We start from the raw sequence: 15,094 nt of genomic DNA, 5'->3' as shown, positions 1-15,094 counted from the left end.
GGATCATGCTGCAAGGTCACAGCTGTGTTTGGAGAGCTAAGTTTTCTAGGATGTGCTTACAGTAGCTGTGTTTGGATTATGTTAAGGATGTTCAGGGATTTTCTGCCTGCTTTCATTAGCCTGTTTTCTCTGTCTCTATCAAATGTTTCTTTTAAACCTCAAAATTTCTGCTGGATTTTCGCTTGGATTTTGCAAAAGCCACACTAGTTGGTTTTGTTAAGCTGTGCAGTGTCAACAGAAGGAAGAGCTTTGAATAAAGGGCAGCCCTGCATGTGCAGTCCTTTGTTCTTGACTTGTATGGAGCACTTGGAGAAGGGAAAAAGGCTCCAAGTAATGTAGCTGTCACTGCAGCTGAAAAATGGCACACTGTAGTGTTTTGTATTAGTGTTTGTGATGTCTCAAACAGCCAAATGTGTATTTTAGCTCAGTAAAATTCAGAACTACAGCCTGTGGAGGTGCTTGTGTGGTGGTGGGCACATCATCTGTCCAAGGGGCTGAATCACATTAAGTTTGCCTTTATGGTGTGGCCAGCCAATGCATTCAGACTCAGTCCTTTCCCTTTATCCATGGCTTCATCTTCTGTCTTTGCATTATGGCTATCAGGGGTGTGGCTGGTGGGGGCTCCTTTTCAAAGGGGTGCCCTTGGCCTCCTGCCCTTGTGACAGGTGAGGAGGAATCTGCCCAGAACAGGAACACTTGGGAGTGCAGGTGTGAGTGAGAGGGAAGGGCAGCTGAGCTTGTGTGCAGAAGTGAGCACAGATGGGGGAGAGCAGAGACATGGAGGGAACAGGCACATATAGGAGTGAGGAAACACTTGAAAATCAGACCTTTTGATTAAAATTAAAAAAAAAAGGCCCAATACAGCTTTAATTATAGTCATGCTGCTGGCACCACCATAATATATATTTAATTAATCAAAAGTGATCCAACTTCAAACATTAGAATTCATGCTCTTTAGAGGTTCTAAAGAAATTGAGTAAATATTGTCAGCCGTGGTGTGGAGAGGGGGAAGGAAAAGGAGAGAGGTTTTGAAGTGAGTCACAATCCATTGTGAAAGGTACAGGAATCTGCATAAAAGAACTAAATAAATAGAGTGTGTAAGGGGCGGAGGCATGGAAAAATCTGTACCTACCTGAATAAAACAGGGTTGTTAACACAGGAATCTTGGCAAGCTTAACCAGAATTCTAGTGTCAGGTTTTAAGAGACACTTGAAGATCTCTCAGCTGTTTGTGAAGCAGTTTATAAGAAAACAAAGGAAGGCAGAGAGTATCTTGAAGGCCATTGCAATAATATAGAGGTAGCTCTGAAAAGCACTCTCCCACAAAGATGAGCAAAATACAGTCCATGCAGCCAAAGCAAGCCAAAAGCAGAACACGGTGTGAGAAGCAAATAGAAACTCTTAGCCATGCCAAAACCTCCTGAGTTTAACAAAATAATCTTGCATATGTTGTTTATTAAATGTATATCCTGCCCTGCAACAATATTTTGTAAAGTGATGTTGGGGTTTAAGCCCAGCTTGGCAACTCAGCCCCACAGAGCCTCTTGCTCACCTTCCCCCAATAAAATGGGGGAGTAGATTGGAAGTTAAAAATGAGATAACTCATGGGTTGGGATAAAGACAGTTTCCTAAGTAAAGCTAAAGCTTCTGCACCCAGAAGCAAAGCAAAACAAGAAATTCATGCACTGCTTCCTATGAGCAGACAGCTGCTCAGCCTTCTCCAGGAAAGCTGGGCTCCATTAGGTACAACAGCCACTTGGGAAGGCAAACACCATCACTCTGAGTGTCCCCCTCTTCTTCTTCCCCCAGCTTTAGATGCAGAGCATGGTGCCACATGGTCTGGACTATCCCTGTGGGCGGTTGGGCTCAGCTGTCCTGACTGTGTCCCCTCCCAGCTCCTTGTGCACCCCAGCTCACTCACTGTGGTTTGAGGTGAGGAACAGAAAAGGCCTTGACTCCATGCAAGCACTGCTCAGCAATAATGAAAATAACTTTCTATTATCAATGCTATTTTTGGCACAAATCCAAAACACAGCCCCATACCAGCTACTGTGAAGAAAATGAACTCTTCCAGCCAAAACCAGCAGAAGTGAACAGTTTAATATTAGTGTATGCTGGTGGAGGGATAATCCCTGCACCTGAAGTGCTCTGGAAAGCTCATGGAGAAGAAGCAGTGTGCTCTCAAAGCTGTTTTTCCCCTGCCCTCTGTATTTTGGACAAATAGAAATGAATTGTCAAACTGCTGAGCAGTTTGTTGGGGCACCTTTCACTTCTGAGGCTTGCATAGGCTTTTTGCTCAAAATGCACAACTGGAAAAAGAAAAGAAAGGTTTCCCAAGTGTTTATGGTCACCTGTAAAACAATTTGTAGTTAAGGAGTTAAAAGGCTGCATTCAGAGGAAATATGATCTAGATGAATTAAAACAATTCAGTGAATCTCTAATGTGCATCGTTCATCTTCTCATTGACTTTCCCTCCTCAATGCTTTCACCATACCACAGCTGTTTGTGCTTTTAAGTGACTACTGCACAACAAAATGTGTGTGTTTAACTTGTTTGCCTCAAAATACCTGCATCCCATAGCTGGGCCAGTGCACAGCTGACTTTATTTACTCTGGGACTGAATCTTCCCTTATTGAAAGATAAAAGGTGGCTGTCAATTTGGGGGAAATCATTGTCACTCTTAGCAGGTGTCTGCACTACTCATGAGGTTGAATGCAATGGGTTTGGTTATCTTGATGACATGAGCTCCCAAAGACCTCTTCCTGAGATGCATTTGTGACCTTTTGGGTTAATTTTTGAGGACTTTTGCATTAACATATTACATCTGTGAGTGGAGACTGCAAAAGCAGCACTGGAGAAGCAACTCTGTGCTTGCAAGTGCCACTCTCTGTGCTTTACCCAGGATAGTTCAACTGCAACTGGTATCTGAAGATAATTAATTTGCAGTCCAGCTGACTGAACTGGATTTAATAATTAAAGAGACATAAGTAGTTAGTACTTGAATTCTCCTGAGCTTGGATGTTACCACTTTTGAAGCATGATGTAATGCTAATTTGTTCCATCAAGCTTTTTCCCAGGAAGAGGCTTGGGGAATGGTAACAGATGTATGCTCTAGGAAAACTCTTTGGTCTCTTTTCCCCCCATCTCTTTTTGTTCAGGCAATTAGTCTATGGGGGAAAAAAAGTGAAGATGTTTCCTCCTTTTTCATGTGGTGTATGATCTACTTGTGAATCTGTTAGATGGTGTCTAAGTGCTGTGAGCATTATAGAATGTATCACTGTGCTTCTACCATGACAAAAAGAAAATTGCAGGAAATGAAGAAATAAATAAATATTTTTTCCTCTGTATTTTTTGCAGTTATGCCTCATAAGTGAAGAATGAGTGCTGTAGTTTGAGAAACCCTTTTGTACAGAGCAGGCTGGTAAAATAAATAATGCTGTGTTTTTAAGGAAGTCACATTGTTGATGGGAGTACAGTCTGCTCACACTCAAAAGTACATGCTCCAAGCACCTCTGTGGTGAGAAGCAAACAATGGACCAAAAATAGGCTTTGCTCATCTACTTCAGTTCTCCCATTCTGACTGAATTAGAGTTCTTCTTTTGAGCCACAAAACTTACTAATGCTGCAGCTTGTAGTTCTTTCAAAACAGTCTCTTTCAGAAGCTGTCTGGCAATTAACCAGGTAACTAAAATCAACTGGATTTTATCTTTATTAGTCAGAAATATTATGAATCATCTATGAGTGACTCTTGGCTGTCCATATTATGTATATGACCTTTCTCATGGTCACACTGCTCACTTAATATGACTAGATCAGACTTTGACTTCACTAAAGGAGTTGTTTGGGTTTTTTTACTGATTAGCCATTGAACTAAAAACCATACCTGGAGTTGTATTTTAATCCTAATTTTAGAGCCACTTAGTGCCCTGTCAAGACATAATTAGACATGATAACTCTGTCCTCCCCATCACATAAAATCCTTCAAACAGCCTCTTCTTTTGGGGAGAAACAAATACCTTGATCCTACCTCTCTTGGGACTTAGTTGAGGTCTGAACACAAGCTGTAAGGCTTTGGGGTACACATAATGCAAAAGGCATCAGCTCCTGTAAACTGTGATAGATGGGAATGGGTTACCCCTCTGTGACTCACTGATTCCTCACTTGGTTGTGGAGGGGCTGGGGCAGTGCTGCTGAGGATTGAAAAAAGGACCAGCTGCTCAGCTGAGTGATCTTCTCTTCTGTTTGACTCTCCCAAGTTTGGCTCTGCCTTGCTACTTACCTTTTTTTTACTCTATTTATAATGGACAGCATACCACTGATTACCTTATTGGAACAGCACCTGCTGTATTGGGACATTTTTCTCCCTTAAACTGTAACTAAGACAAAAAGGTTATTGCTCAAATACTGGAAGGATGTATAGATGGAAGTGCAGCCTCACATGGATATTAAAGAATTCCCTTTGTCATTGTTTTCTTCCTGGGAGAAGGGCTGGTTGGAAAGTATCCCGTTGTATCCTGAACCCCACTTGAACAAGGCTTGGTGTTCCCGGGGATGTGACACTAACAGAGTTGCTTTCTATGGTTTTTAATGAGGAAGAATTCCTTTTTCAGCCCTGCTGTAAACAAAAAACAGCTGCAGTGAACACTGTCGGGTAAGGGCCTAGAGCAAGGGGCTGAGAATGAGCTCACTGAGGTCGAGGGAAAACCTTCTATTATTTTCACCCCCTTCTTTCCACCTCCCCAGCTCTGCTGATAGAAAGTGGCCAGCTCCCAGATCTCCTGTACTTTGCAGCTTCTCTCTGTAAACTCAGGGAGAGGAAGATACAGAACTGGTTTGCACAACAATGGGTGATTTTAAAAATGAGACTGATAGGTGTAAGCAAGCTGTTTTTCTTTGTGGTCTGCCTTCAGCTGCAGGCGTGGTTTTCAGCAGATTCCTGCACTATTGACTTGTGTTTCCAGCATTGATTGGGATGCTCTGCAGATAATTGTCTAGCAGGTGGCAAAGTCGGAACTAATCCATCAATTGGTTAAATTCCACCTAGTCCAAATAATCTTGTTAGTAGCTGTTTTGCCCTTTCAGCAGTCACTTTAATTAATATTCAGGGTTGTGCAGACAGGCAGGTTTCCGCCCCGCTGAAGCAGGAATTGATTTTTTAAAATTTTAAGTTAGAATTAATTTGTAAGGGTCTTTTTTGTCCTATGTCAAACAGTTCAGCCTCTTAAAAACTTGGAATCAGTACCACCAGCTTGCTTGACACAACTTTCCTGTCTGGTTTTGTCCCTTCCATTTAGAATATGTTGGCACTTGTTGTTGAAATTAAGTAACTTCTGAGATGGTTTGGACTACCTGTGAGAATTTGGTTCCCATGTGTCTGATTGCAGCATTACCTTAGAATTATTCTTCTGTAATGTTGAAGATGCTTTCATTATTTGTCAGTAGGAAAATATTTGCAATACCACTAAAGCAATTTATAAAGCTAGTTGAAAATGCAGGACTTGATTTGAAAGCTTCTGAATGAAAAAGTTTTCATCCAGGTCTTCAAAAGGATTTTTATCATTCTGTTGCAGAAGAACATGAAACAAAGTGAATATGAATTTTCTACACTTGGTGAAGTATCTGCTCAAGTTGAAGAAATCAAGTTGCTCTACTTGATTTCTTCTTGTTTTGGCAGCTTTCTTCTCCCTCAGGCTGGAACAACTCTGGTTGGAATTAGTGGCAGAAACTTTGTGAATAAAAATCTGGAATTGATCACCTTAAAGTTTTTTTCAGATTTTAAAAAAAAAAGAAAAAGAAATCCAGGTTTTCGCTTTGCTTTGAAAGTGTGTAAACCAGGATGTTTGCTGAAGTTGGCTTCTGGAGAGAGGTTGTTTTCTCTCAGGGTTAAATAACTTCTGTGAGTGACTTGAGAGGAACACAGAAAACTTAGAGACAGTATTGAGTTGTTTTGCAGTGATTTAGAGGCCTTTCTCAAGGAGAATATTCAAAGATGCTGTTTCTTTTAAAAAAATCAAGTGTCAAATGAATCAGTTGCAGTACAAAGGCAAACTTTTATGGATTGTTGTGAGTAGCTTTGATTCCCTTGAATTGTTTTTACCCCAGTCCTAGTAGTAAAAGATACCATAAGCATAAATTGGTTTGACTGGCAGAATTTGGGGACAGAGAGCTGATGTCCAGTGCACCTTTGACTTTGCACTGTCAGCACTCTGTTCCCGTTTGCTATATAACAAATTGCAGCACCAGTGCCCACGTTCATCACTTCCTCTCCATCAAATGCTTCCAGTCCTTTGCTGCCTGTCCCCATGGCAGAGCTTTGCCCAGTGGAGTGTTCACTGCAGGTTTTATTGCTGTTAGGGCTGCATCAGTTGAGTCCTCCTGGCATGCAGGGTCACACAGGCTGCGAGGGCGGGTAAAAGTTCAGCACGGTCAGTGGTTTTCTCAGTGTGTCTGCACACAGCTGCTTGCTGGGAAGGCTCAGCTGAAGTGTCTGTGCAAAGAATGCTTGCCAAAAGCATCAGCTCATACTTCATATCTAATTGTATTAAAAGAAATAAATCACAGAGCATTGCAGTGGCACCAGAGGGGAAGAAACCGTGTGTCATATCTGGAATTCTGGTTTGTGAATAAACAGAATGGGAATCTGAAAAGATGTCATGGCACTTTTGTATTTCTAATACTTTATTCTTAAAATATCTCCTTGCTTTTGCTGAGCTCTGCAACAGTGTTTTTGCAGTCTGAGGGAGTACCTGCATTCACAGGCTGTTCTCTGTTCTGCTGCCAGAAGTGGCTCTGCTGACCTGTGCACACTCACGTGAAACCTCAGCATGACCCAGTCCCTTTTTCTGCTCTAAGAACAGGTACAGCTGGGTTTGTCGAGTGGAAGCCCTTGCTGCCTGGGGGCAAACATCTACCTGAAAGAGATGTCAAGGTGCAGAACAAATTCACTAGGAATTTTTTTTTGTTGGGAAGCTATCTTTTTTTTTTTTTTCCTATTTCCTAAACAGTCTGGGAGGAACAGATCTCTCGTGGAAACTGCATATGCTGACAGCTTCTGCACCTCTTAAGTGAAGCCTAGAGATGTGTGGGATTTTTTTATCAATGTCAGGTCTATAGACCTTTTGATTTTTGCTTCCCCCCATCAATGTATTTATTTGCCACATCAAAAATAAAACTTGGGAAGAGGAAGGAACACAAGGATCAGAACTAAAAGGCTGAAATTGTCCTAAAAAGCCTTTTCCCAGTGCCTGCACTGATTACACAGCCATGGACTGAAGTTTGTTTCCTGAAGAAATGAGCTTCCATCATTCACATACCCAGCTAACCCTCAAGTGAGTGGCTTTATGCCAAGGCTTGCAGATGTGTTTGAGGAGTTAGCCTGTGAATTCATAGACATTTTATCTTCCACCTAGAGTTCTTTTAGTCTTTCCAGAGCTCCCAGAATGGGGCTCAGATTATTCCCATTTCCAGGAAACAGAATTGAGAGATGTGTTTAAATTCTGAATGCTGCCAACATGTGGGTAATTGAGGTGTAGCAGTGGGTGGTTCTGAGCAAACACCTGGTTCCTTTCAGTGTGAGCTTAGCCCTTGTGAATTTTGCTCCCAAACTTCCTTCCCCTTCCTCCCCTTCCTTCTCAGCTTCTTCCTCATTATTTCTACCACATTAACCCAATGTTAGTATCTCATTTCTTTCCAATTGCCATTTTAGCATCAGACTGTGCTTGCCTGACTGTTGTTTTTGTTGGGTGTGGGCTTGTTTTGGCAGATGTTTATTGAACAAAACAAGATGAAAAGGCAGAGTCAGTTGCTTCTGCAAAATTTTGCTCCAGATCAACAGCTTTTGAAGGCTTTGGATGACAATGCTAAGCTAACCCACACATTAGAAGAAGAGAGGCTTCAACACCAGCAAAAGGTAAAACAGAATTTCTTTTGGTATCAACTGGAAGTCTTTGAAAACCTCCTGAATTTAAGGAGTGCTGTGTCTTAACTGCATTCGGGATTACTTGAGATCGTATCCCCTGTAAGAGCTTCGAGTTTAAAAACTAAATTTTAGAGAAGGTTGTGATTCCCCTCTGAGTCACTGTTCAGATATCAGTACAGAACTCAAAGGCTCCTGAGCCTGAAGAGGCTCTGGTTTAGGCAAGTATTTTATTCTGGGTGCCAGTGAAGTGCAGTCACAAGCAGTGAGTCAGGTTCCATTAAGTGAAGAGATGGCAAGAGCATATTTTGGACATTGAGTAATACAAAGGGTGTCTTGGGGGTATAAGGAAAGAACAGGAGCTGAGGTAGGCAGTGCACATTAGTGGTTTGGTTCTTGCTGAACAAATGAATGGGAGAAAGCCAGACAGGCACACTGGGGCAGGGAAGTGTAAGGTGAATCTGCAAAGTGCTGAGAGAGGATCTAAACTGATAGGATATAAACAAATTTATTCTCTGAAACTAGACCAGATCAATCTCTTTACTGGGAGAAATCACCATTGCTTCCCAGGAAAGCCTGAAAATGAGCTTTGCTTTAGCCCTTGGGCCTGTTCCTAAAACTCTTTTAGTAGAGTAAGAGTAGGGATAGGTAAACAATTCCTATTCTTTCATCAATGCAGCAATTCTAAGGCTGCATTCTCAAATGCTCTGAAGGAATATTTTGGAAGAATCATTTCCAGTTGATAGAAAACCTCTGCATCTTTGGCTACTTGGAAATCCAGAGCAAAATGTATATATTTTGGGAGCTGTGAAGTTACTGCTACTCTGCATCTGAATGCTGCCTCTGATTCAGATATTCCATAATTCCCCCACTGGCATCTGCATGGGTTGAAACAAGGGAGTTTAAATAATGAGCCTGTCAGTGGAAGCAGTAAGAGAACAAAAATGTCAACGTTCTCGTGCTTCAAATGAGGAAATGTTCTGAAATTAATTATGTGATAAAAACTCTCTAAAAAGAAAAGGGAAGAATGTAAAGCTTAAGTACTTTGGAGCTAAAGACATATTTTAAAGAAGAGATAAAGCAAGTTGGGATCATAACAGAAAATTCTGACATCTCTCAAAAGAATCTTTCCAGCTCTCATTCAAAAATTTTGCTTTTTCTGGGACTTGTGCTTCACTCCTGTACTATAACACAATGTTTTCAGGCATAACTGTGCCTAGTAGGTTATTTGCCAATGGGAGGGACAGAAAATGTCTTTTATTGTGATGAATGCTCCTGTTTGCCAATTGCAGATTAAAGAATTAGAAGAGCAGCTGGAGAATCAGTCACTGCACAAGGAGATTAGTCGCCTCAAACAGCAACTAGAACTTCTGGAAGAAGATAAAAAAGAACTGGAGCTGAAGTGTCAGCATGCAGAAGAAAAAGCTAGGGACCTAAAGCACTCAGGTAAAATTGTGTAATAACTTTCATTTCAGGGGTAAAGTGGGTGGGATGGTTGGTGCACATCTACATTTGAGACCCTAGAAGCTTTTTGTCTAGCAATCATCCAGACCTTTGCTTCACTGGACAAAGTACAACAGCTGCCTGCAGCTGCAGAACAACTGTGTCCAAAATGTGTGTGAAGGATTAAAACTTCTGTAAGGAACAAAAATCCTGTGGTTAGGTTGCCCTGATATGGATAAATATATGGGAATAAGTGTCTGTGTGAAAGACACAAAAGATTATACCTGGACTTAAAAGTCACTCAGTAGATTTTTAATTGCTGTTACCTTTTAAAATTTAAAAGCAAGCTTAAAATACTGCAATTTTAATTTGAATCCATCACTGCAAGAACAAAGAACCATATCCACTCTGGAAATCATATTCTTCTGCCATAACCTACTGCACACAAAACAGTTGCGAAGGATTTTTGTAACAAAAAGAAATTCAGGACTTTTTTTTTTCCTGTTTCTGCCCCTCCCCAGTTAATTATATTTGACAGCATTTCAGGTGCAGAAAAGTAATTTCCACATTTTAGGTCTGACATGAAAACAGGAGAGAAAAAATCCATTCTGCCACAACCCAATTTCAACCATTTTTGTGGGAAAGCCCACAACCAAGGCAGAGACAGGTCTGGAGGTTGAAATTGTCAATTTCTTTGATCTCCTGTTAGTTTATTCTCAAATACAACATGAGATACACCATTGCAGAAATGGGATCTGTCATTTTATATGAAGAATCCTGTGCGAGGGTGAGTTTCAGTAGTAACTCAGGTTGGAGTAGTAACTCAGGATGGGAATCCTGTGCGTTGTTCTTGGTAGAAAATGTCAAAAAATGGACTTTGGGCAGTTGTGTGGTTTAATCTTGTTTGTTCTTTAGTTAATCAGTAGAGTTTTTTTCTCAAACCATCAAAGTTGGTTTTTAGAGGGGATGAGAGAGCCCAAGAGCTGACTGTGGTTTGTTCCTTTGCTCCCGTGCAGTTGATGAGCTTCAGAAGCGAATCCAGCAGTCTGAAAATCCTGCCCCGCCTCCGCCGCCGCCTCCACCGCCGCCTCTCCCTCCTCCTCCTCCTCCCAACCCCATCCGGTGAGTGCTCCCAGCCAGGGCAAAGCAGGAGCTCCTTACATCACTGCATCCAGGCAGGAAGAGTGTGTTCAAAGTCAGAAAGGCTTTCTCCACCTGTCTGGGGCTCCTGATTTCTCTTCACAGAGAAAAGCAAGGCACAACTTCCCAAGGATATTTCTGGGAATCGCAGCGGGGAACCTCAGAGAAAGAAAAAAAAAAATGTTATCTCATTTGCTGTGCCTGTGTTTGTGCAAAAGTAGAATGCAGTATGGAGATTGTTTACCCAAAGTGATGGGGTTTTGTTTCCTTGGCCTACCAGTTGGTCAGCAGGCAGTCACAAGATTCTGTTCAGTTGAGTGGAGTTGGGTACTTGAGCAGATTCAGTGTAATATAGTGTAATATAATAGAAGAGAATAATAGAATAATATGGTATAATAAAGTAATTAGCTTTCTGATATCAGTGCAGTCACATGCATCATTTTCTCCCTTCATCATTGGGGTTGCCCTGTATTTACTGTACTGCAGGACATGCTCATTGCCCCACCTGCCCCCAGACTTAACAGCCTGACCACTTCTGAGCAGTGTCTGCCTTGCCAAGCCTAGCAGATTGTCTAGACTGTGATTTTGGAGGAGGAGGGATACCTGTCTCCTCTAAATTTAGGAGATTATTTTTTTCCTATTCACCTGATAGCTGTAATTATAGACTTGTGAAATGCTTTCTGTTGCCAAGAAAACTCCTTTGAACCAAAGGATATGTTAGATTATTGTGTGTCTCTTCATGTCAGATACTGATGATGAAAATGCAGACTCCATTGAGTTCTCACAATTACTTTCATAAGTTAAAAAGGAGGAAAAAAAATAAGAAATGAAAATCACCACCCAGTCATCAAGCATTTTTGGGCAAAATTATCAAAATTTGGCTTGATTTCTACAAAGAACTATAAAAGAGGATGACCAGTCTCTGCTGATGCATCAGGCATTAGACCCAAATTAATTAACAAAACACTAAAGGGCACTTAGTTAATTTTAAAAACTCTGCTAATCTTCACGTTGTCTGCTTGGTTTTAAAAATAAATGGATTTGGATGACAGTTTGCAACCTTCTGTAATGGAGTCTTGTTAACTACTGTGTTAAACTTAGGAATAGATGTGGTTACTGGGGAGAATTCATCCCTTTGTGCATCTTGCATTGTTTTTTAGAAACTAAAGATATTCAGGAAGATTGTGTTTGGCCTTTTGCATCTTTTATGTCCATTAACTCTCTTGGCCTGCCTGCTCCTTTCTCACTGATGGATAGCATGAATTAACTGTGTAGGGCTGTCGTGGGATTTTTTGTTTAAATTTGTGCCCCTTACTGTTTGGAGTAGGTGCAACTATTAATTTTAAGCCCTGTCATAGCAAAGTCAGACTCTTTCCTCATGCACTGTGATGTGTATGTGGATAGAAGTTGTTTTAGGACATAGGCACTGGATGCTGCATTTTTCTGGGACAGAGTTTTGACCTTTTAGGCAGGGATGTCACCGCTGTGTAAGGAATGATGTTCAGTAGGGAGTGACTGGCCTCACTGACACAGCAGATGGGCACAGGAGCTTGTACTTCTTCTTGAAGATGAATCATTTGCTGGTGTGGACTTTTACATTGTGAATATAGTGAGGGGATAATTATTTGACACTGTAAGAGATTACAAACTTGGAAATTGTGAGGAGATACTGATCACCATATTTAAGTGTCCTCTGGAGAACAATACTTCAACATCTACAGCTCTTCTTTCTGTTTATTATGCCAGAGCAGCCTCTGTTTGTCATATGTCACAATGAGACCCTGGCTTTTAATATTCAAATCTGGAGTGTTTTGATTTGTGCCTAATGTCTGTTAAAAAGAAATAAATTTCTCTGGTGCATTTTGATGGGAGGCATTGTGGGGGGTAATTCAGTGCATCTGCATTCGAGAGCCATTAAATGAGTCTTTTGTAAGTGGCTGTATAATCAGGTGTAAGCAGGCTGGTGGTGTGTCATGTTCAGGCTCATTCTGACAGTGGGGCACCCAGGACAGAATGACAGTGGGGGAGCCAGGACAGAATGACAATGTGCAGTTTCATTTCCTCCCAAGGTCTCTCATGTCAATGATTCGCAAGAGATCTCACTCCAACACCAACGTGAGCAAGAAGGAGAAACCTCCTCAGCAGGAGTCAGGTATGGCTCATCCCTTCTCAGGCTGTGTGGGTTATCCACTGGCACTGCAGGAAAGGAGCTGGGAATAAAGATGGTGCTTCAGATGCTTCTGATTGTCAGCATTACCTACAGATCTCCACGTCCCAGCACGTTCCTCTGCCTTGCAGTCCAGAAATGGGATTGCAGCCCAGGAATGTGTGCACCAAGATGGGAAGTGGTATCTTTGGTACTACAGCTTTGGTATTCCTAGGAGGGGTGGCTGAGGACTCTGGGCTTGTCTGGTTCAGAGAAAAGGAGGCTGAGGAGTGACTTTATTGTTCTCTACAGCTCCTGAGGAAGGGACAGGGAGAGGGAGGTGCTGAGCTCTTCTCCCTGGAATCCAGTGACAGAACACATGGGAGTGTTTAAAACTGCATCAAGGAATGCTTAGAGTGGACATAAGGAAGAATTTATTTATGGTGAGAATGGTCAGACACTAGAAAAGGCTTCCCAGAGAGGTGGCTGGTGCCCCAAGCTTGTAAGGTTTTGAGGCCCTTAAGAACATGCTCTAACTTTTGGTCAGCCCTGAAGTGGTCAGGCTGTCAGACCAGATGGTCACTGCAGGGCCCTTCCAGCTAAAACATTTTGTTATATTCTACTCCAAATTTCCTCAAGATCCCAAGTAAATTTGTGTGGCCCTGATAGGCAGCTCTGCCTCCACAACTGAACTGGCCATCAGCATCCAATTTACTTCTTCCAAAAGGATTTGAGTTTGAACAGTCTTTGAGGCTGCAGGTCAAAAACCTCAAGGGAACACCTGACACTTGCTGTAAGTGGAGAAAAGTTCTGATCTTCCTGCTTGAGCTGCAGCATGTGCAGGGAATTGTGCTTCCACAGGTTACCTGGAAGAGGCAGAAGACCAAACCTAAGGGCATTAAACAGAGAGCAGGTTATATTCAGCATAATACAGGGAAATTTCTGAACTTCCACATGGCAATTTCTTCTGTCCAGAGCCTCTCCACAGAGCTTGTTTGTTAAATACTTCAGTTTTCATCCCTCAATTCATATCTTGTGAAATTACCACTCAGAGTTGACTGTAATTCTAATCCTTTAATAACACTGAAAACCTAAAACAAAACAGTCTTGCACTAAGGTGGCTCTGCATGCAAAGTAACAGCTGAAATTGCATTTTATTGTTGTTAATGGAAGCTGAAAACTTAGTAGGTTGAGAACAGGAGTTAAGTACAGATTTGCAAATGACTGTGAGTGCCTGAGGAGTCAGGGCTGGTTAGACAGGCATTGCCAGTTAAATAACCAAGGGTTTTCTTGCTGTTTTTCTCTTCCTTCTGAAACAGCAGGAGTTTGTTTTTAGTGAATTGCTTAACTCATTTGCTGCCACTTAAACAAAGAAGGGAACCTGGCTGAAATTATAGGATATAACTGTTAAAAAGACCCCTGCTGTTAGCAGACTAATGGTATGTAAGTCAGGCTGGATTGTTGCATGGAACCAACAGGCAGGAAATGGGGGAAAAGAGAATATTACTCCTCCCATTCTCAGGTGAGGAACTGAGGAATGGAGTGACTTGGGCAGGTCCCTGGGGGAATTTCTGGGAACTGGTTACCAGTCTGAGAGAAACAAGGTTGTTGGTCTGGATAGAGTAGTTAGAGAGATGATCTTGTCTGAGATCTCTGATGAAGGATCAGTCTTATCTTTCAGTAGAAGTCCAATTATGGTGCCTTGATTTGTCAGGGTTCCTTACCTTGAAGCATCCTAGATGTTTTGATTACACCTTTTTGTTGAGACTGTCACAAGCAGTGATTGCATGAAATACTATGAAATTCACTCTTAAATTCTCAACTCCCCATTCTTTCATTATTTATTAGTAAACTAACAGTTCTGACCTTTCTTCAATTACATATAAACTGCTTTTCCTCTTAATAGTTGAGCTGTCCTTAAAAGAAAAATTTAAAAAAGGGAGAAAATAATTTCTTGATCTAGTTATTATATCAAACTTGAGTCTTGTTTTAACCCCTGTTAAGGACTTAGAATGAGTGGTTTCTATCCCATACCACCAATTAAGCTTTTATATTTGAAACAGCCTGTTTTTGAAATTAAAGCCTGACATTAAATCAGCTTAGAATACAGAAACTACATTTCTATGAATCATCAAGAGTGCCCTGACAAGTGAGAGAGCAGAAGTCTTTTTAAAATTCCTGTTACATAAGGTACAAGGTTGGCAGCTTTGAATAGCATCAACCCCATTTCTCCAAGTATTTGCTTTAAGTGCTCTTTCCCCCCCTCCATTTTCTGGTATGTTAAGGGTCTTTTCTTTTGTTATCCAGAATGCTGATAAGTTAACAGGCATTATTTAGGTTCATCACAGAGCTTCCTATGTCATCTGAATATTTTGCAGTCCTGATAGCAAATCACTTGACAAAGCAGCCATTTCCTTTCATGGTATTTCAGTTTTTCCCTTTAACTTGATG

The 15,094-nt window shown here is 41.4% G+C and overlaps 1 protein-coding gene across 1 annotated transcript in view; it reads left to right on the top strand.

The window, feature by feature from the left end:
• SHTN1 (shootin 1) overlaps positions 1–15,094 on the top strand; it is a gene marked incomplete at its 3' end in the record, with an annotated part of 53,194 nt that overhangs the window by 26,170 nt on the left and 11,930 nt on the right. The window contains exons 9-12 of the mRNA XM_084210064.1: positions 7,762–7,908; positions 9,207–9,360; positions 10,374–10,479; positions 12,567–12,649. Of these exons, the coding sequence (XP_084066190.1) occupies positions 7,762–7,908; positions 9,207–9,360; positions 10,374–10,479; positions 12,567–12,649 (490 nt within the window). The remainder of the gene's footprint in view (positions 1–7,761; positions 7,909–9,206; positions 9,361–10,373; positions 10,480–12,566; positions 12,650–15,094) is intronic.

Source organism: Fringilla coelebs (assembly GCF_963513975.1).
Source record: "Fringilla coelebs genome assembly, chromosome: 8".
In the NCBI taxonomy this organism is placed as follows: Eukaryota; Metazoa; Chordata; class Aves; order Passeriformes; family Fringillidae; genus Fringilla; species Fringilla coelebs.
This window is presented reverse-complemented; position numbering and strand designations above follow the sequence as displayed.